General features: G+C 36.7%; 1 protein-coding gene across 1 annotated transcript; it reads left to right on the top strand.

Moving 5' to 3' along the window:
* Positions 1 to 2,959: 2,959 nt before the first annotated feature.
* On the top strand, positions 2,960 to 4,807 carry LOC118485387 (glutathione S-transferase T3-like). The gene is made up of 2 exons (XM_035981456.1): positions 2,960 to 3,972; positions 4,087 to 4,807. The coding sequence occupies exons 1-2, from the start codon at positions 3,301 to 3,303 to the stop codon at positions 4,648 to 4,650; spliced, it is 1,236 nt and encodes a 411-aa protein (XP_035837349.1). The 5' UTR covers positions 2,960 to 3,300; the 3' UTR covers positions 4,651 to 4,807.
* Positions 4,808 to 23,062: the final 18,255 nt, after the last annotated feature.

A 23,062-nucleotide genomic window follows, 5' to 3' on the forward strand; every position in this document is an offset into this window, starting at 1 on the left:
TAAAGGACAAAACTTGTAATTTACTCTATATATACATGTATCTTTGTTATGTGATGTATACATAATGGATTCGCATAAAGTTTTGAGTGACGAAATTGACAACACCGTTATTAAAACCGAGATACACTATTCTTTGGCTTCATGATGTAATATTCGCAGGGGCGGACTCAAGCCCAGCCCAAGGTGGGCGGGCGCATCCTCGAGGGAAAAAAATTTAGTGCTAATTTCCGTCGAAAATCTCGTCGCACCCCTTGGAATTTTTCGTCCGCACCCCTTGGAATTTTTTGACCGCACCCCTTGAAATTTTTCGTCCGCACCCCTTAGGTAAAAAGTGTTATCAATTTATATTTTAATTTTTTTAGTAAACTCTTATTTAAAAAAAATACTACCTAAATTATATAACTTTTAATACCTAACTAACTAAACCCAAATACCCATACCTTTACCCACTTATAATTCCTAACTAGCTAGCCCACTAAGTCTTAGCCTATTAACCAAACCCAACAATATTTCAAACTATAATAAAATAATTAAAGCCCAAAACCGTCGTTTGGTGACGGGTAAGTTTCTTTGTTATTTTGATGATGTTGGTTGATATTGTAGGAGAAAAAAGGTAATAAAGTTGTTAAATAGGTTTGAAATTTTGTGTGTTTTGACGTTGTTTATGGTTGTTTAGATGATTTTTAGGGTGATTATGTTGTTTATGTATTTTTAGGGTGATTACAACTTACGTTATGATTTCTAGGGCTTGAATAGTTGCAAATTAAAATTGAAATATTATGTTATGTAGCGATTAACTTATGTTATATAGAGAAAGAATTGCTTAAGAAATTAGCTTTAGATGATTTTTTGGATAGATTTCAAAAAATGAAAACCCGTAGGGCGTCGACGTTTTAATTATGTTTGTAACAAGGTTTGACATGTTTTTGATGATTATATAAATTTAGTTTGATGTCCGTTTGTTTTACATGACCCGACCCGACACGATACGAACCGATTTTTTTACTTATATGCCTAGGGGCCTAAAATTTTTAAAAATGTTCCGCACCCCCGTGGAAAAATTCCTGGGTCCGCCACTGAATATTCGTATCGCCCATGACAGGCTATCTCATACGTTATCATTAACACTCTTCACTTTCACACCTCTGCCATTAAAAGCGATTCCTTTATCTGGTAGCCCTTACCAGGAACGCTACCGCCTACACATCTAAACCTTACTTTGATACATCTTAGCTTGAGCATACCCTCAGCATCTTTAACAGTCATATTTAACACTTGCTGCCTAACATTTCTAAGAAACAATATGAGTCCAAGATTTGAGTTCCTAGTGCTATTATTAAATCTAACCCATATCACTTACGACTATAGAACACCCTACACACTATTTTACACAAGCTGTTTCCTCCTAATTTTGGGACAAAATTCTCAAAAGTAGAGAAGATTATAACATTCGTCAAAAACGAATCCATGAAACCCGACTCGTTACGTAAACCAAGTCCAAATCGTAATAAATGAATATGTGAATTTATTTATTTATTGTTATAATGTCGTAATAAATGAATATGTGAATTTATTTATTTATTAAATCAAGTAATATAATAAATTTCAGGTAAAAATACAAATTAAAAAAAAAACATTAATTTTATTTATTATATTCAGTTAGTTCAGTTAAGTATTTCAAAAGAAATTACTAACAAGGTTAGTTTTATTGGTTAAAATAAGTTATAAAGAGTAGGGGCCTGATCTTTATAAGAATGAACAGAAAAGGGTTTTCACATCCAATACTCATGGTTGTTGCTGGGACCATATTCATGCTGAGTAGGACTAAAATAAGGATTTTGAATACACAAATGCTGAAGGGACTATGGAACTGTTAAATCTTACTTGGCATTTAAAAAAAAAATATTTGTTATACTTTTATTCGATGTATAAGTTAGTGGGGTGGGGTAATGGTTTAAAGCAGGTAGGGTTGGGTAATAGAATAAACTAGGTGATGGTTAAAATGGGTCGGATTGGGTACAGGTCCAAACGGGTTGGGCTGGGCTAGTTTACATCATGGTTACGGTATATAACAAGTCGCTAAAAGGCAGCAACAAAGCTCGGGAAGCGAAGATCGTGGTCTCTCAGTGTTGTTCTTAAAGAACATCTAAGAGAGGATACTAAAATCAGGGTGTATGTTGAAAATTTGACAAGGGAGAGTCCAAAGCCGTATCCGAAATCTCTTGAAAAAATTTAGGCCTCGGGCGACTAAAAGATTTAGGCCCAAAATTAAGGTTAAGGGTAAATGAATTACAAAAATAAAAACTTAGTGATGGAGGAAAGACTCGAACTTGAGACCTTTGCAATATCTTGAGATGGTTTTTGCTACTACACCACCAATACTTTCTTGTATAATACAGTACTAAATATATAATTTAATAAATATATACACAAGCTTATAAAGACTTTTCGGGCCCTTTAAAATTTTAGGCCTCGGGCGTCGGGCGTCGGCACGAGTTTGCCGGGCCCAGAGCCGGCCCTGAGGGAGACTATTTTGCAGTATGAAGACGTGACTCAGTTCCTCAAAGTTGGTATTTGATTTGTGTAAAGATAGTAATCATGTTGATTATTGTTGTACCTGTTTTCATCAAAGAACACTAGAAGGCTAACGCAGATACATCATAGTATATCGGCTGAGTTTTTATCTATTTTGAGATCAAGGGAATGCTTTAAGAAGTATAACTTAACCGACTTTATCAATTGTTATAGTTGATTAAAGCGAAAAGGCAGAGACTTGGCAAAGCATAGAAAACGTTTGGAGAATATTGTTTATTAATTGGATCACTTGTTGTACCTGCCTGTATATTTTGTTCTATGCATTGTTTTTTTATTATATTCATTCAAGGTACACTTTGTTTTCTTTATTAATAGGCAAAGCTACTCATTTTGTAATTTGGGTCATTTCACATAATGATTGAAACCTAAGGGTGTACGGGGTGTTCGCAGGGAGTGGGTGCGGTGAGGGTTGTCCCCAATCGGGAACACCGCCGCCATCAATGCGGGGACCCGAATCGGGGGGTGGTTTAGGCATGGAGTCACCGCGTTAATTTGCACGAGAAAAGAGGAACGGTCACTTTTTCAACGGTCTGATTTAAAAAAAAAAATTCACTTTTCTAAAACATATATAAATAACCATCTCATTCACTCCATTTTTTTATACTCAAACCATATCATTCTCACACATTTTTTATACTCTCCAACCACACCCACTTCACTTTTTATTTTTTATACTCTCAAACCACACCCCCTTCACACCGAGCAATGGAGAACCAACCCCGCGAGGCCAAGAAAAAAACTAAGGGACGGGTCTCGAAATCGTCTCGTGGTGGTTCGAGCGGTGCAAGTGCTCAACCACAACCCCCTTTCGGATACACTTCACAACCCCCGTTTTTTTTCCAACAACCTTCACACCCCTCGTTTTACAACACCCAACCACCCAATTTTGGCTATTTTCAAAATTTGTTATCAATGGACGCTCCTCCTCAATCCCCCGCCTTCGACCCATATGCTTTTCGTTCTCCACAAGTTCCATCTACACGAGGAAATGTCGAACGTCCTCTACCTCTTTACGATGACGAAGACGATGAGGTAGTGCCCGAAACTCAAAATTTGGGCGACGATGACGATGACGCTGAATATAATGTGGATGAAGACGCGGGCAACGAAGAAGATGACGCTCGGTATAAAAAGGGGAAAATGGTGAGCGAGAAATGGACAAAGGACCAAGAAGAGGCGTTGGCGAAGGCGTGGGTACATTGCTCTACCAACAAAAAAAAGTGCAATCAACAAAACCGTGATAGTTTTTGGCGTAAGATTTTAGAGCATTTTAACAAAACTGTCGGTGGAAGTAACCGGACCGTTCATCAAGTACGGTCTAAATGGAACCCGATGATGACGAAAATAAACTTTTTCAACGGCCTATACCAACAAGCGGTAAAAATTATATTTTTTTGAACATTGTATATTTTTAATTTTTTTTTCTAAGTTCATATTTTTTTAACACTTATTATTTAATATTCTATATTTTTATTATTTTATAACATGTAGGATCGCACACGAGGAAGCGGATGTAAGGATCTCGACGTGATGAAAGTCGCGTTAAAAGAATTTAAAGATAGATTTCCGAACGGTTTTCAACACATCGAGGCGTGGGAGGTCGTTCGAAGACACGAGAAATGGGCCCAAGTCCCATTGTTGGGTGAGGAAGGTGAAGGTTCGGCACATAAAAGAAAGCCCGTTGACGTGGACCCTTCGATACCGGATATGAACGAAGACCCCTCGCCACAAAGACCACAACGGCGAGACAAGCGTCAAGCTACATCGTCCGAGGGAAGCTCGGCCGAGTTGGCGGCACAATTCAAAGTGTACACCGCCATGAAAGAAGCGAAGCAAGCGGTAGAATTGGAGGCGATCGAATTGAGGAAAAAAAGAGAGTCGGAGGCTCGCGAGCTCATATCGGAACAACGCGAGACGATGAAAAACTACAATTACGATCGAGATATGAAAACATTCCTCAAGCCGCACGACGATGTTCCGCCAAGTATGTTGCCGTTCATCCTCGCCCGAAAGCGCGAAATCGCTAACAAGTACGGGTGGCCATGCGATTTCTAAAATTTTAATTTTCTAGTTTTAATGTAATTTTTATTTTCTAGTTTGAATGTGATTTTTATTTTCTAGTTTGAATGTATTTTTTTTAAATTTAATGAAATGTCTTTTATTTAATTTATAAACATGCATAATTTTACAAAAAAAAAAAAAAGGAAAAAAATCGAACTCACCTAAGAGGGGAGTGCCGCCATCAAAAAGGGGTGTTAGGGGAGTATTAGAGGGGAGTTGACGTGGCACTATTTGGTTGGTTGGGCGTAAGAGAGGGGACTCACCTCTTAGGTGAGCACCCCTTACACCCTAATAGAAAATATGAATTGAACTCCTACGATCTGGAGTATTCATGTGCACAACCCCATATAAAGCCATCTTCTTTGGTTGATACCACTCATTTGAATTGTTAATAGATGACTTAAATCAAGTTATTTATAAGCTCCACTTTTAGTCAATAGTTTCTCTTAGTTAGTAGCTGGTATTCGGCATTGTTAGTATTTAAAAGTAGCAGAGCTATTTTAAGTAGGGTGTTATATGGTTCGTGTTTGGGGGTTGGTGGGTCGAACTTGACACAAACTTGAAAATTATTTAAGACACATGAAACTTAACATGACACGAGTTCTTGCGGGTTGATACAAACACAACCTGTTTAACCTAGAAATTTTGTTCTTTTTTTTTTTTTTTTTTGCATATTGGTACTCAAAATTTATGATCTATGACTAAATACAAGCGTCCACAAATGTTTTTTATGTTTAAAATATAAAGCCCAATGATCTTTCTTTTATCTTTAAAATTTTGGCATTGGATACTGCAAATTCTGGTCATATAGATATAGACGTTGACCATGGAAGATTTTTCATAACAAGTTAATGTGTTAAAATTTTCTTGTTCATGTGTTTGTTAACCACTCCAAAGCTACAAATAAGAAAACTAATGGACGTAATGTAACTCTACAACATATCATAATAGTATTATACCCTTATACAATTAGCAACTTGTGTTATGTTCTATTTGTTTAAAAGTCACACCCTTTACTCACACCCTTTCATTATATATATATTATTTTTATTTAAAAATCACATCTTTTAGAAAAGTTTTGGTGATCCAAGCGCTGCGTTAGAAAAGTTGTGACCACAAATATCATTACTAAACGAAGCGGTATTGTTTTAATTTTTTAGTAAGTGCCGCCATTCTAAATTGGATTTAATCCATCATCTCCAAAAATGAACTCAAGTATATTTTTTTTTGAACGGCAACATTTAATTTTCATTCCACTGTAAAAACTAGATGGGAAGCAAAGCAAGGTGCTAGCTCCAGCATCCAACACCAAACAGAACATCAAAGTCTAAACACACCAGTAAAACTTAACTAAAAACAAAATTTCAAATAACAAACTTGCACCAGGTCTCCCATTCCAGATTGCTTAATCTTGCACGGTTCTTTACCCACACATAGGACAAGGATTGTATTTCTTCGATCAAGCTCCTTACTGTAACCGGCTTACCAGAAAAAATAAGATTATTTCTTGATCTCCAAATCCCCCAGCATGCTGTAAGTACGATTGCTTGTACTGCTTTGGCTTTGTCTTCTGGAAGTCTCGCATGTTTGTGGAGTTCTAACAGGTCACGAATCGAAAAAGCTATGATGTTTGGGACTTTGCACCATGAACTGACCCACTGCCAAATTCTTGTAGCAATGTAGCAAGAAGTTAATAAGTGTTCCATTGTTTCTTCGCCTTCCCCACAGAGTTTACAATCACGTGATGCTACTTGAATTCTTCGTTTAGATAGAGCCGATAGCGTAGGGAGCCTCTCCATTTCTGCTCGCCAACCGAAGAGGTTTACCTTTAGAGGAATCCATTTGCTCCAATCCAGCTTGAAACCAACATTTAAATGTGTATCGATCAAAGCTTTCTTAACCGATTTAACTGAAAATTTCCCATATTTATCCGCATCCCAGTGCCATGTATCCCTGCTCGATGAAGGTTTCACTTGGTTAATTATTCCCAGCAGATCATTCAGCTCGTGAATTTCTGTAGGTTCATCTGGGTCATGTTTCCACCTCCAGTGCCACGTGATGGTATCATTACATATAGAGTAGCAGTCGAACACGTTGCAATCCTTGACAACTTCCAAATCAAAAAGGGCTGGGAAAAGCTCAATGAATGGAGTGTCACTAGTCCAGGTGTCAAGCCAAAAGCGTATTGTCTTTCCATCACCAATCTTGCCTTTAATTAGATGCGCCATATTCACGTTTAGTTTTTTGAGATCGGCCCCTGATTTAACAATTGTTCCCCAGGTTCCGGGGGCAGAGGCTTTAAAAGGAATAAAACTGTAAGCGTTGCGGATATGATGAATGGAAGAAATAACCTGAAACCAAAGCGTCTTATTTTCAGTTCTAGCCTTCCACCACCACTTCGAGAGAAGGGCCAGATTTGCATTTCTTAAAGAACCCAGCCCGAGCCCACCAGAATCTTTTGGTGCAGTTACCCGCTTCCACGCCACCCAATTAACTTTCATATTTTCCAAGTTCCCACCCCACAAGAAGACGCGCCTAATTGATTCAAGATGTTTTAGGACGCATTTTGGTGCCTTGTATAGGGAGAAATAATGGGTTGGAAGACTATCCAGAACTGATTTGATCAAAGTAAGCCGACCACCCATTGATAATTTTGAGGCTTTCCAAAGAGCTAATCTAGATTGGAAAATATCGATAACCGATTTCCAATCAGAGTATCTGTTCATATTGCCACCAACGTTAAGACCTAGGTATTGAAATGGAAAAGAACCTGCCTTACACCCAAGAAAATATGCCATATCTTCAAGTTCCTGCCTAGTCACACATGTACCAAATAGACTAGACTTATTGAAATTGATCCTCAGCCCAGATGCAAGGTAAAAGCAACGAAAAAGCCGCATAATATTTGCTAGGCTGCATTTAGACCATTGGCCAAGGAGCAATGCGTCGTCGGCGTAAAGCAAATGTGTAATGCGTGGTCCACCATTTGGAAGTGTAACCCCTTGAATGAAACCCATAGCAACAGCCTTGTTCAACATCACGGTTACCGCTTCCATCGCAATAACGAACAAGAATGGGGAAAGGGGATCCCCCTGCCTAATACCTTTGAAACATTGGAATTCCCAGGTAGGGGATCCATTAACAAGGACAGAGGCACGAGCTGAAGTAAGTATCCCATTAATCCATTTTCTCCAAAGCGGGGGAAAGTTCATTTGGAGAAGAACGAGATCCAAAAACTTCCAATTTAAATTATCAAAGGCCTTCTCGATATCTATTTTAAGGAGAAAAGCTTGCGCCTTGTTTTTCCTCAGCCACCCCAAGCTCTCATTCACAATTAAAGGGCCCTCGACAATGTTTCTACCATTGAGAAATGCAGTTTGCATTTCAGAAACCACGATGCCAATAACCAGTTTTAGGCGATTTGCGAGCACTTTGGAAATGACTTTGTTGATAATACCAATGAGGCTGATGGGGCGGTATTCATCAAGAGAAAGTGGGTCTTTACATTTAGGTATTAGGGCGAAAAAAGAGGATGAGCAACCCCTGTTTATTACCCCATTGCAGTGAAATTCCACCATCATTTTATAGAAGTCGTCTTCGAAAATCTTCCAATAATGCTTAATAAAAGCGAAATTAAAGCCGTCCGGCCCGGGGGCCTTATCGCCACCGCACTCCCAAACTGCTTGTTTTATCTCCGCATGTGAAAAGGGTCCAATAAGGTTATCCGAATCACTAGGGGACAATCGTTTGAACCCATTGCATACAAATTTTGGTCTAAAAGCCTGTGTTTCAGTGAACCGTTTCCTGAAGAACCTGAAGGTGAAGTTCATAATTTTGGTAGGATCGGTTACCCACACATTATTAATAAAAAGTCCATTAATGCGGTTGCTAGCCATTCTCACCTTAATGGAACTATGAAAAAAAGCGGTGTTGTCATCTCCCTCCATAGCCCATTTCACCCTTGCCTTCTGTTGTAAATCTTTAATTTTGCCATCCTCTAGTTCATACAATATATTTCTGCATACAAGTCTTTCCTCCTTTTCAACATCAGATAGGTCCCTTTCCTCCATAATTTCGTCAAAAACCTCGAACCGAGACATTAGTTTGTTGAGCTCAGCATCTTCCCTATTATGTGTTAGCGCCAGCCAACTCTTGATTGAGTCTTTAAACACCTTTAATTTTGATGCCACCAACATGTCAGCCGGTCCCACAAATGAGAAGGAGGCGTTAGTGCGGGAAATTAAGTCATCAAAGCCTTCTCTTTTCAGACAAGAGTTAAAAAATCGAAACGGATATGCCCCAAAATTTCGAGCCCATACACTCAAAATAAGGGGACAATGGTCAGATAAGAACCTGGGAAGAGCCGTGAGGCTAGCATTAGGCCATTTATTCATAAAGCTTTGACAAACGAAGAAACGGTCTATCTTGCTGAATTTTTCGCCATTGTCTGAAGCGTAGGTAAATTTACGACCACCCATTGAATATTCTAAAAATTCCGCGGTGTATATAAATTCATTAAACCTTCTCGCATTAGCTGGAATGAATTCAGAATTTCGCCTTTCATTTTGATCGCGAACCTCGTTAAAATCTCCCATCGCCACCCAATAGCCTTGTTTAGACTCCTTTAGTTGCAAGAAATCTGTCCAAATTGTACACTTAGCAGTCTGGTCCTGAGGCATATAAACACATAGGATATGAACCTCCTCAGGTAAGCCTTGGATATGCCCGCTTAACAGTATATAGTTCTGGTTACAAATTACACCACTTCTTTTGAAAATACTGGGATCCCAAAAACAATAAATCCCACCAGACTGACCAGATGAGTTTACATACACAGTTTCGCATGGGGAGTTACCCCAAAATTTTTTTGGGTCGATCATAGAGGAATCCGAACACTTTGTTTCCTGGAGAGAGATAAAATTAACACGATGCGTTGTTTTGATTTGCTTGACCCAAGAGAATTTCTTAGAGTCCATAACCCCCCTAATGTTTAATGTCAAAAAATTCATTTTGACCGATTTGGAACACCCGATACCTCATTTCTCACATCCTTCTCAAAGCCCTGAAGCTCGAAACCCACTCCTTGACCGACAGCAACCGTGTCCTCAACTTCTTTAGCCACAGGGTCAGGTTCGGTTGAAACGTTGAAGACCACCGACTCGGGCATAGCCGACACCGTCGGTTGCGATTCAGTATGGTTGTTCATCACGAAAGTGTTTAATCTAGACCCAGATTTGGTTTTCCTAGCCGATTTGCGAGACCTGAAAGTAGAAACATTAGGTGATTCGCCATTACCAGGAGAAGGGGGTAGGGGATTGACATCGTTGAGTTGTGGGGGAGAGTTGAGGTCAAAATGCTCAGGTCCATTAAAATCAAGAATCCTCCCATGTATAGATGGGCTAAATCCAGAAGTAGAAGTGGGCCCAACAAACATAGACCTGGGCCTTTTGTTTGATTTGGGCCCGAACCCTTGAATTGGTCCGTTGGGAACTGGGGCAGGAGTAAATGCACCATCTTTTAATGTATCACATGGGACGACCTCGGGAATACGGGCAGGAACCGTTTGGTTTTCTAGGGAAATAACTCTAGGACTCTTGGGATTCCCGATAGTCGTAGTCACCGGAGTGGACGCTAGCGGAGTCGGCTCCACCGCCGCATCTGAACATTGGTCTTCTTTATGAGAATCCTCGACCGAACCAGAAGGTTTTTCGACGAAACCGGACAAGAAATCCGGAGACCAGTTACCTTCTTCTTCAGTCACCCAGCAGTTGTAATTGATATTTTTCCATTGCAATGTTAGATGCTCCTTAATTTTGTCATCGTGATTCACCAAGACACCAATGCACTCGTGTGACATATCACTGTCTTTCCAAGAGGCCAGAGAGTGCTGGACAATCTTTCCATATCTATTGCCAATGCGATCAAAAATTGCCTTATCCCATAACTGAGCTGGAACACCATGAATTCGAAGCCAAGCAATTCTTTCGAAATTGGGGGAATGGTTCACCCAAACCGAGAGTTTGATGAACCACTCCTTCCATATCTTGTCATGATTATTAAGAAAAACCGTGGCAGACTGTTGGTTTTTGAAAGAAAGGATTACCTGCATACCCCCCACATACCTTAGGTAAATCTCGTCCTCGACTTTCTTTAGCAACTTGTCCAGGTTACACAGGTGATTAATGGAAGCCACCCTCCCCAGTAGGGAGACGTTTTCCAACCAACCCATCACAGGGGTATCGCTATCCTCCAGCGAGACTACCGGAGTCTTCACCGGGCCAGAGGAATTCCCAACAAGGATATTTCTGTAGGATGTGGAACCGTTTTCCCATACCCTGTCGGACGGGAGTTTCGAAGCGGTTACCGGCCTCCACACGCTTTTGCCTTTATCTTTGGGATTGATCTTCACTGATTCATCCACCTTCTTCCCTTCTTTGTCAAATTTTGCCAGGTTAACAAACAACTTGGCGTGCCCTAGCTTTAAACCTTTAAGAGAGTTTTCCAACCGTAGGCAGTCCACCACGTTGTCAAAGCGAACAAAAGCAAATAAATTCCCCCTTTTGTCTCTCTTACGAGCCACATAAACGTCGACCACCCTGCCATGGTAGCTGAAAAGGTCCCCCACTTCATCTTCAGAGACACCATCTGGAAGATTAGAGACAAAAAAAGTGGTGCAGTTTTTGTACCAATGTTGAAAATTACCCCTGATTGAAGTTTTTTTCTTCCATTTACGCTTGTTGACCACTTGATGCCAGTCCTCATCATCTTTATCACCCACGATTTCACCTTCCTCTGGCGGCTGTTGGGGTTTCTTCATTTTTTCTCAACTCAAGTATATATTATATTACAATATGTGGATAATCGAGAATATCCTAAAGTGACTGACGTATTTATGATGGTTATTGCTTCATCGTGTAATTACTACGGTTATTCCTGAAATTCATACCTTATTAATTAGGCAATATATATATCCCGTGATTGTATAATCTCCGGAAACTAAAGACGTAATGGAACCGGCACTACCATTCAAATACCATCGTCAACCAAACAGGGAGTCTCTTCCCACACCACCCCGTCGTTTGCCACTTTTTTTTTCTCATGTGGTGTGTAAAGAACTTCCACATTTTTTTTTTTTTTTTTTTTTGGCTTTCACCCCTCAATAAGTTTTTCTAATTGATCTTTCATGTTTCTCACTTTCGAATTCGTTACACATGTTTTGGGTTATTGCTTATTCTTTGATTGATTTTCGATTGCCTCATCCCTTCTTCGTTCATCATGTTGTAGATTGAAGATAAAGATAAACGACGATCGTTGGGAAGGCAATTGGAATTGGGAACCGTAGATAATGATTACTATCAAAGGTATAACTAACACTGTGTTCCCGAGTTAAAAATCCCTCCCCTTCCCTCCCCTCCCCTCCCCTCCCCTCCCCTCCATGTCTTTCCAAATTGGAAAGACTATTTTCAGGCAAAAAAAACCCCATTTTCCCTCCCCTCCCCCTGTTAAGTGGATCTCTGGAACACCATTTTCCCTCCCCTCCCCTCCCCTCCCCCTGTTAAGTAGATCTCTGGAACACAGCGTAAAGCGGCATTTAATAACACCGCCATCATCATATACTAATTCCCGTATATGATGCCCGGCTAGGCCCGGCACCGGACCCCCACACCGCTCCGGACCCCCACACCGCCCCCCTGGGGCTCGGCTCGGCACAACCGGCCACCCACAGCCGGGGTAGCCGGACCACTTTCTCCTCTTGCCTCTCACATATACCTATACATACACACATATATATACATAAAGGGGTTCATCCCCCATCCCCCTAGGTCCATCCCCTCCAAGCCACTCCTACGTGACGGCTCATCCCCTCCAAGCCCATCCTCTCCATACCCTTTAGTCTTACCCTTCTCCCCATTAAAAGTCATACCCACATTCTAACCTACCCGTAACCCACGTTTCACCACCGCTAAATACTTCCGACGGTAACCGTTACCGTTGTTTCCCCTCTTTCTCCAATCGTCACTCCATACTTGACGCCGCATGCGTTTAATTGTTCATCTGAATTTCGATTCCTGTATGTTTTCCCTCCCACCATTTCATGTTTTCATGGTAGTAAACCAACAATAGTCATTGCCAATGTGCTTTTTCGTTCTTTTTTAATATGTTTTGTTTGAAGAGTTTGAGGTATACAATTGAAGATTATCTGTTTGTATGTTAACGAGATGCGGGGATAGCAAGAAGAGGTTACATGCTTTGTGTGGAGCCATATGATATAGAGAAAATCATAGGAATAATCATTTTTATGTGTAACATGTTAATTCTTTTTTAACATTCTTTTGTTTGTAGAGTTTGACATTTGGTTCTATGTTAGTATTGCTATAAACAACACATGCTTTTGTTTGTAGAATTTGAAGAATACAATTGCAGATTTTTCGTTTTAAACATTCGGTTTTATGTTAGCCATGCCATAAACAACAAATGTTTTTTCATGTTTACCAACTGTTTCTAGATTTTTGTTTGTTGCAATTATTATCAATAGTGTGATGTTTCCGATGTCAATTGAAGGTTTTCACTTTTTCATCGGTCCGATCAATGTTTGTATGTTATAAACAACTTTTACAATTTGTATGTGGACATGTTTGGAGAGTTTGATGAATACAATAGATTCATGTTAATCTACGAGTATGCTAATGTTTGTCCGGTATCAACAACATGAATTGGAGATTAACATTTCGGTTGATGTCAAACTATCATACTTGGTTAACATTTTTTTTCTAAATCCCGAATAAGTGTCTGATATGTGTGTGATCACATGTTAATCCCCAACATGTATTTTGAAAAATATGTTTGTATATTTATTTGAAAACTATGTTAGTAAATGTTTTTTAAACCAAATTGGGATTTAATAGTTTTGTTTGTGACCTCGAAAAGGTTAACATGGTTAATCTTGAAAAAAACCATGTTAGATTTGTTTAAAAAATATAATTACATTCTTCAAACATCCCGTCGCAGCGCGTGAGTTAACGTCAACTCGTTTATAAACAAACTAGAACAAGTATCGCTTTGTAATTTGTCACCGCCACCGCATCGCGCAGGTTTTCTACTAGTGTGTGTGTGTGTGTATATATATAGGATTAGGTTTAAGAGTGAACACTAATGTATTTGCGAATCCTTTCTGTTGTTGCCAGCGCTTTCCCGGGCCAATACACGTGTGTAAATCAATGTCCAGGATTTGATGATGATATACACTAGTATATTTTATGATTTGATGATGAAATCCTAGCCAACCACATGTGCAAATCAATGGCCATGATTTGTTCACTTAGTTCGCCAATACACTAGTGTTCACTCTAGAACCCCATCCTATATATATATAGGTGAAGGTTAATTGGGGAACATTAAAGGTGGAGAACCGGGAAACACTCTTAAAAATTCAACTTAACATTTTAAAAATCATTTTTTTCTAAATTGTTTTCGGCGCTTTTCTTTATAAATACACGTAGAAACATTTTTAATAAAAAAATCAAAAACTAAAAATATATTTTTTTTTTTAAAAACAATTAAAAAATATATCTTATAAAATTAACTTAACATGTTAAAAATCATTTTTTAAATTTTTTTCAGCACTTTTTCTTATAAAAATGGGTAGAAACTATTCCGATAAAAAATCATTTTTGTGAAAAAAAATTAAGCCTTTTTTAACTGTTTTTTTTCATATTTTTAGTTTTTGATTTTTTATATTAAAAATGCTTCTACAAGTATTTATAATCAAAAGCACCGATTTAAAAAAAAAAAGATTATTAACATGTTAAATTAAATTTTTAAGAGTGATCACCGGTTCCTGACTTTTTTAGTGTTGCCCAATGAAACTCATATATATATATGGAGAACATCATGCGAGAACCACGAGAACCAATGTGAACACAACCAAAAATGCCTAAAAATAGCTAAAAATCACACAAATTTTTTTAATATTTTTATATAAAAATCGCTACTTTTTGAAGAAAAAAAATTGAATTTTTTTTTGCCACTAAAAGTAGCGATTTGAGCATATAAAATATTAAAAAAAAATTTAGATTTTTTTAGGTTTTTTGGGGGTTTAGTTTTTAGGATTTTAGCTTGGGGGGGGGGGTTAGGTTTTTGGGGGTGGGGGAGGGAGGTTTAGGTTTATTTTTTTTTTTTTTTTGGGTGGGGGGTTAGGGTTTTTTTAGGTTTTTTGGGGGTTTTAGTTTTTAGCATTTAGCTTGGGGGGGGGGGGGTTTAGGTTTTTTTTTTTTTTTTTTGGGGGGGGGGGTGGAGGTTAGGTTTTTTTAGGTTTTTTAGCTATTTTAGGTTGTGTTCACATTGGTTCTCGCGGTTCTCACAATAAATGAAGTTCTCGCATGAGTCCATCCCCATATATATATATATATATAGGGAGGAGCTCATGCGAGAACCACCCTTATTGTGAGAACCTTGAGAACCAATGTGAACACAACCTAAAATAGCTAAAAAACCTAAAAAAACCTAACCCCCAACCCTCCCCCCCCCCCCCCAAAAACCTAAACCCCCCACCCCCCCCCCACCCAAAAAAAACCTAACCCCCCCCCCCCCCCAAGCTAAAAAAACCTAAAAAAAACCTAAAAAAACCTAAAAAAACCTAAAAAAACCTAACCCCCACCCCCCCCCCAAAACCTAAACCCCCCCCCCCAAAAAAAACCTAACCCCCCCCCCAAAAAAACCTAAACCCCCCCCCCCCCAAGCTAAAAAAAACCTAAAAAAAACTAAAAAAAACCTAACCCCCACCCCCCCCCCCAAAAACCTAAACCCCCCTCCCCACCCCCCAAAAACCTAACCCCCCCTCCACCCAAGCTAAAATGCTAAAAACTAAACCCCCAAAAAACCTAAAAAAATCTAAAAAAAATCTAAAAAAATCTAAAAAAATCAAAAAAAAAAATCTAAAAATTTTTTTTTGATTTTTTTAATATTTTTTAGGTTAAAATCGCTACTTTTCGAAGCAAAAAAAAAAAAAAATTTTTTTAAAAAAAAAAAATTAAAAAAATTTTTTTTTTTTTTTTTGCTTCGAAAAGTAGCGATTTTAACCTAAAAAATATTAAAAAAATCAAAAAAAAATTTTTTATGTGATTTTTAGCTATTTTTAGGCATTTTTGGTGTGTTCACATTGGTTCTCGCGGTTCTCACAATAAGAGGTGGTTCTCGCATGATCTTCTCCCTATATATATATAGATATATATATATATATATATATAGGGTTGGGCTATATGGAAAACCCCATTTTTTTTAGAAAACCTTGGAAACCCAACCTCATCCATTGATTGTGTTTGATCAATGGCTCTACTGTTTTTGGGTAATTATTAGATTTAAAATAATTCTTATATTTTGTCTAGTACAACTACAAGGGCAATTTGGGTAGTGAAAAAGGGGCTTTTTGACTATTGAAAATAACCCACTGCACTTCCCTATGCATTAACATCAAATCACCAACTCTTTCTCTTTCCTCCCCCACCCCACAAACGTGAAGAAGAACAAGAAGAAAATGATCTCATTTAAGAATTCAAATATCTACCTTCAAGATTCCAAGCATGGTTGCAAAAGTCGCTAGGCGCTCCCTAGTCGGTCGACCGGGGAGTTGAGAGTACTCGGCCTAGGCGGAGAGTACTCGGAGAGTACTCGGACATGTTAAATTATAAAGAAATTAGTTTTTGGAAATTAAATACATGTCAAATAACATAAATTTAATAATATCTATAACAAAATACGTGAAAATAGTATTCGTTCTTTAATATGATAGGCATATAAATTATGTTTTATTATTTTTTAAGTCAAATTCGGCCCAAGTTGACCTACTAGATACGATTTTGGCCTCGGTAGACTGCGTTTGACCGATTCCGAGTAATTAGGCGGAGTCAAAGAAAGTCGCCTCGGCAGCCTACCTTGTAGCGACTACTCGGGGAATACTCGGCCTTGGAAACCTTGTTTTACAACCATGATTCCAAGAATCACTAATCCTAGATCTAAAAGTGATCTCAACAAACACTAATCCCAGATCTTTTAAAGAGAGAATGATGGCAAGACACAAGTTTTTAGAGAGATGAATTTTTTGTTTTAGAGAGAGAAACAACAATCTTCATCATGTTCATCTATAACACCAAGAACACACATACAAGTGTGTGTGAGAGAAGAAGTTTGAAGTATGTTGTTTTAGAGAGAGAACGATGACAAGATGAATGTTTTTAGAGAGAGAAAATTGATGTTTTAGATAGAGAAACAACAATCTTTATCACAAAGACACACGCACGAGTGTGTGTGTGAGAAGAAGTTTGAAGATCTTCTTCGTGTTCATCGGACGGTTATAGATCCGGTAAGTATTCTTGAAATATCATTTCACACTTGATTTTTTGTTGAAATGGTTGTTAATATGTTTTTGTGTGCTAAAAGTGTTTTAGTAATGCTTAATGTTCATGTATTTTAAATAAATCAAAAACTTTAGGATGAGATTTTGAAGGGGTTTTTTTATTGGTTTGGTTGCTTGTTAGGGGCTTTTGATCTTAACAGTAGCTGTTTTTTTGTTGGTTTGGGTTGCTTGTTTGGGTTTTTGATCTGAATAGTAAGTGTTTTTTTGTTGGGTTGCTTGATTCACAGACTCAGGCCCATAACATGTGTTAAGCCTCCGTGTTAGAATGTTATATAACGTGTGTTGATTTACAGAAACAAACCCATAAAGATATTCAATTGACAAGCTAGATGGATGTAGGCGAAGTTAATGGGTGTTCTAGTAATGGTTAATGTTCATGTATTTTAAATAAATCCAAAACTTTAGGATGAGATTTTGAACGGGTTTTTTTGTTGGTTTGGTTGCTTGTTTGGGGCTTTTGATCTTAACAATAATTGTTTTTTTGTTGGGTTGCTTGATTTACAGAGACAGACCCATAACATGTGTTAAGCACCTGTTAGAATGATATATAACGTGTGTTGATCTACAGAAACAGATCCATAAATGATATTCAATTGACAAGCTGGATGGATGTAGCGACGTTAATGCGGGGACATTGAATAAGTCACATCCTTTAGGAAAGAAGTCTTCGTTCATTTATAACATGTGTTGGTGGTTCATGCTGTAACAGAACACCATGATGTAACCTGACATGTGTTCATGTATAACATGTGTTAAGCCCCTGTTAGAATGATATATAACGTGTGTTAACCTTTTGTTAATTAAAAAAAACAAGTAATATGTATTTTATTTTTGTTGATGTTTAAAATATCCGATAATGTGGATACTGAGCGTAAAACTTGTACAAGTAATAAATGTATAAGTTAGTATGTAACGTGTAATATGAAACGAGCCATTTATGGTAACACATGTACCGGTAATTTTGGAATATATAATATGAAACGGGTCATTTGTTTTGCACATTTTGGAATGTATAACATGTGTTAAGCCACTGTTATAATCTTTTTGTAACCTGACATGTATTCATGTATAAGCTAGTGGTTTACAGAACACCATGATGTGTATATACTGATCTAACATGTGTTACAATTTGTCTATTCGGAACATGTAATTGCTTAACATGTGACAAGGGTGAAAACAGTCGACGGGGGCGATGAGTTTAATGGTGAGCTTAGTTAATATCGTAATCTTGTTGTAACCCCACTTGTATACATATGATAACATGTAAGCATCCATTATAACCCGACTTGTATTCATGTATATGAAAGTGGTTTGCAAAACACCATTATGTGCATGTACTGATCGTAACACGTGTACAAGTTCATAATTTAATATGGAACATACAAGTTAATATTGTAATACCGTATACCTGGGATAACATGTGTTAAGCCTCTGCTATAATCTTGGTTTAACCAACATGGTGTCATGTATAAGCTAGTGGTTTCCACAACACCATGATTTGTATATACATACTGTAACATGTGTTACGCGCCTGACATGTATAACGTGTGTTAAGACTTCCAGAATGGATGTATAAACTCCAATAGTAACTTAATAACAACATAGTATACCTGATATAACGTGTGTTAAGCCTCTTTTATAACGTGTGTTAAGACTTCCAGAATGTGTTAAGTCCATACCGTTTTAACATCATGTACTAGACAAAACAATAAGAGTCTCACATTACATATTACTAATAAACGAAAATACATAGCACTAAGAAAATGGTGGAGCTTCCTTTGACAGTCTGCCTTAGCTTTTCAGTGGCTACCTTTGCTGCCTTAGCTTTTCAGCGGCCACCCTTGCTTTATTGTTTGGGTCGGTCTTGAAATGGTTTGTAAGCATGTGGGTGTGCGTATGCCAGGGAAGTTATAAAAATGTGTTTTCATGTCACACGTAACACGTGTTACGTTGTACATGGGTTTCATGTCACATGTAACACATGCTTGTCCGAGAAGTTCAAACTATAACACGTGTTAGTTGTGTGGTGCTGTAACATAAACATGGTCATGATCCTTGAGCATCTGATCCACGTTTGACGAAACCAATGGTCCCGAGAATTGGATCTTAATTCCGTTGTATCCATCACCGTCCTAATAACAAAAAGATAAGATAACCGTTAAGTCATTAACCAGACATAAATATTAACACATTCATAGCCAGAAATTTTTTTTTCTCAAATAACATCACAAAAACAGTTACTATTCAGATCAAAAGCCCCAAACAAACCAACCAAACCAACAAAAAAACAGTTACTATTCAGATCAAAAGCCCAAACAAGCAACCAAACCAAGCATAACTTTTTAACACAAAGATAAAAACCTGCAAATTACATAAACATGTACCCCTTTTAAGAACCATTTTAACAAAAAAAAAATCATGTTTCATCTCTAAAACAGACATTACACAAAAACCTATTAACAACCAGGTTTTATGAATAATTTTTGATATTTTAAGTGTAAAAAATGGAGCCAGACGTTGAATATCATCTTATAAATAATAGAACCATAAATTATAATCATCTTTCAAAAGTTCATACCTACATATACAAATCATATTTTATATAAACTAAAAAAAATGTAAAAAACTCACAAATATCAAGATCTGAAACAACATATACAAATCATATTTTATATAAACTAAAAAAGTGTAAAAAACTCACAAATATCCAGATCTGTAACAACATTATGAAACATGTGGACAAATGAGATCTAAACGGGAATGGAATAAGATCTGGAAGGGGTTTTCACGTGGATCTAACTTCATATATTAACATCTTCATCACAAAAACGACGTTCTTCATCAGGGATTGATCGATCTGACATCTTGTGTTGATTCTCGTGGAATAAGTAGTGGGAGTGAAGCTCCATGGTTCTTTAATGGTGGACCTCGTACATGAAGATATTAAGAAGATGCAGGACATTAATGGATATCTTATTTAAAAAGGTAAAGGAAAGAGAAATGGAGTTAGAAAGGTATTGGGAAGATAAGTGTGTAATAAATGTTGTCAAGTCATAGAAGACAAAAGGTGAAGAGATCTTTTGACTTGGGAAGGATAATTTTAATTTACCATTGTGCCCTCAAAAGCAATAAAGAGATGAAGATGGCTGGGACACGTGGCCAATTGTAGGCCTTGTGATGGGTTTGCAAAGTTTTCTAAAAATCTAAGGTTTCCTATGGAGCATTACCCTATATATATATATATATATATATATATATATATATATATATATATAGGACAAAGATCCGTTAGGAACCACCCATTATTGCGAGAACCGCGAGAACCAATGTGAACACAACCAAAAATGCCTAAAAATAGTTAAAAAACACACAAATTTTTTTTTAATATTTTTTATATAAAAGTCGTTACTTTTAGTAGCCAAAAAAATTTAAAAAAAAAAATTTTTTTTGTTACTAAAACTAGTGATTTTAACATAAAAATATTAAAAAAAAATTAGATTTTTTTTTTATTTTTTTTTGATTTTTTATAGATTTTTTTAGGTTTTTTGGGGGTTTAGTTTTTAGCATTTTAGCTTGGGGGGTAGGTTTTTTTAGGTTTTTTTGGGGGTTTTAGGTTTTAGCATTTAGCTTGAGGGGGGGGGGGTGTTAGGTTTTTCTTTTTGAAGGGGGGGGGGGGGTGGTGGGGGGATTTATGTTTTTTTTTAGGGAGGGGGGGGGTGTTAGGTTTTTTTAGGTTTTCTTAGCTATTTTAGGTTGTGTTCACATTGGTTCTCGCGGTTCTCGCAATAAAGATGGTTCTCGCATGAAGCTTACCATATATATATATATATATATATATATATATATATATATATATATATATATATATATAGGGGATGGTTCAAATGAAAACCACTTTTATTGTGAAAACTCGAAAACTAACTAAAAAAAGCCTAAAAAACACACAAAATTTTTTTTTTTCAATTTTTTTTATAAAAATCGCTAGTTTTTATATAAAAAAAAACTTTTTTTCAAAAAAAAAAAATTTGTGTAGTGCACATGTGTAATAATACACATGTGTAGTACACATACATATATGCAGTATTACACATGTGCACTACACAAAAAATTTTTTTTTTTTGAAATTTTTTTTATATTAAAAAACCTGCGAAATTTTGATTGCAAAAAAAAAATTAAAAAAAAAAATTTTTGTATGTTTTTTTGGCTTTTTTTAATTAGTTTTCGAGTTTTCACAATAACTATTGGTTTTCATTTGAACCTTCCCCTATATATATATATATATATATATATATATATATATGTAGTGGAGGGTTCAAATGAGAAGATTTTTTTTGTAAGAACAAAAAAAGAAAAAGTTTCAACCAATAAGAATACTTCATTTTACTTCATTTAATATTTGCATTTAATTTTAATATAAGGGTATATTGGTAAACTTACATAAATAATTAATTTGTATTCTTCCCCTTTAATAACTAACTAAATTAAATTTGTAACTCCTTTTCAAAATATATACTTTTTTCCAAATTAATAAAACAACTTAATTTAAAGTGTAGAATAAATTACTAGTTGTGTAGGATAATTACGAGTTGTGTAGGATGTATTTCGAGGTGTGCAGGATAAATTTCGACTGTGTAGGATAAAATTCTATAATGTGTAGGGTATATGCAGAAAAATTTTGATATGTGTAGGTTTTGTAGATTATATGTAGGATAATTAATGATTTGTTGACTAATTAATTAAAGAGAGAAAAATTAATGATATGACTTATAAATAAAATAGTATTTTACTAATATGCCCTTTCTTCTTTTTCTTCTCACATTAAAATTCTTCTCAAATTAACTTTCCCATATATATAGGGGAAGGTTCTATGCAGAACACTAAATATTGCGAGAACGCGCAAAACACAATGAATCACCTATTTTTTCTATTCTAAAAACATAAAACGTAAATGAAAATGTTACAAATATAAGATTTATTGTTTCTTACATTAAAATTCAAAATAAAATATGAAAATTTTTCACTTTTTGTATAACCTACACATATATAGGTAGCCTATGTGTAGGTTAAAATCGTTGGTTTTTTATGTATATATAATACACATATGAATGTAGGAAACAAAAAATTTAAACAAATATACACTTTAAATCCCAAAATTTAGTATTTTAGAGTTGTTTTTTTTGTTCTCCCAATAGTGAGTGTTCTATAATGATCCTCATCATATATATATATTGGATAGATTGCTTTCCTATCTTTCCTTTTGTTTTAAACTTTTATTGAGCTTTGTTATATTTATTTTTAGTTCTATCACTCGTTCCTTCTAGGATTGACTAAAAACTACAAAAACTGACTATTGAGAGCTACTGTGTTCGTGGATGGATACTTGGTTTTTGTCAAAACTGTCGTGATATGAAAAAATATGAGAGAATATTTTCCGTGTCCTTTCATTCCATAACTCTCAACCAATATATAATGAATATAGTGAATGGGTTTCCTATAATTATGTCCTATGATTTTGCTAATTTACAATCCTTGTAAATATACAATTTTGGGATATATATTGTGCCAACTGTCAAGCTATATTCTAATATTCCCCTGCAGTCGAAACGGGAGGATCGCGGATGTTGAGACTGTTACGAAAATCGTCGAATAGAACCTTTGGCAAGCCTTTGGTGAAAATGTCGGCTATTTGATATCGTGATGGAACATGGAGAACCCGAACATGACCTTTGGCGACTTTCTCGCGAACGAAATGTATGTCCATTTCAATGTGTTTTGTACGTTGGTGTTGGACAGGATTGCCGGCTAAGTAGATGGCGCGCACATTATCACAGTAAACCAATGTGGCTCGTTCAAGTGGATGATGTAGTTCAAGTAATAAATTTCGGAGCCAACATACTTCAGAAACTACATTTGCGACGCCCCGGTACTCCGCCTCGGCGCTTGAACGCGATAAGGTGGGTTGACGTTTCGAGGACCATGAAAGTAAATTGTCAC

The sequence above is a fragment of the Helianthus annuus genome, chromosome 13 (assembly GCF_002127325.2).
Source record: "Helianthus annuus cultivar XRQ/B chromosome 13, HanXRQr2.0-SUNRISE, whole genome shotgun sequence".
NCBI classification, from domain to species: domain Eukaryota; kingdom Viridiplantae; phylum Streptophyta; class Magnoliopsida; order Asterales; family Asteraceae; genus Helianthus; species Helianthus annuus.

What these genes read in the sequence shown, in the direction of transcription:
- LOC118485387 (XM_035981456.1), top strand. Translation starts at nt 3,301, where the DNA reads ATGGAGAACCAACCCCGCGAGGCCAAGAAAAAAACTAAGGGACGGGTC. An exon ending in ACGGCCTATACCAACAAGCG is followed by an intron (nt 3,973 to 4,086) that starts GTAAAAATTATA and finishes TATAACATGTAG; the next exon opens with GATCGCACACGAGGAAGCGG.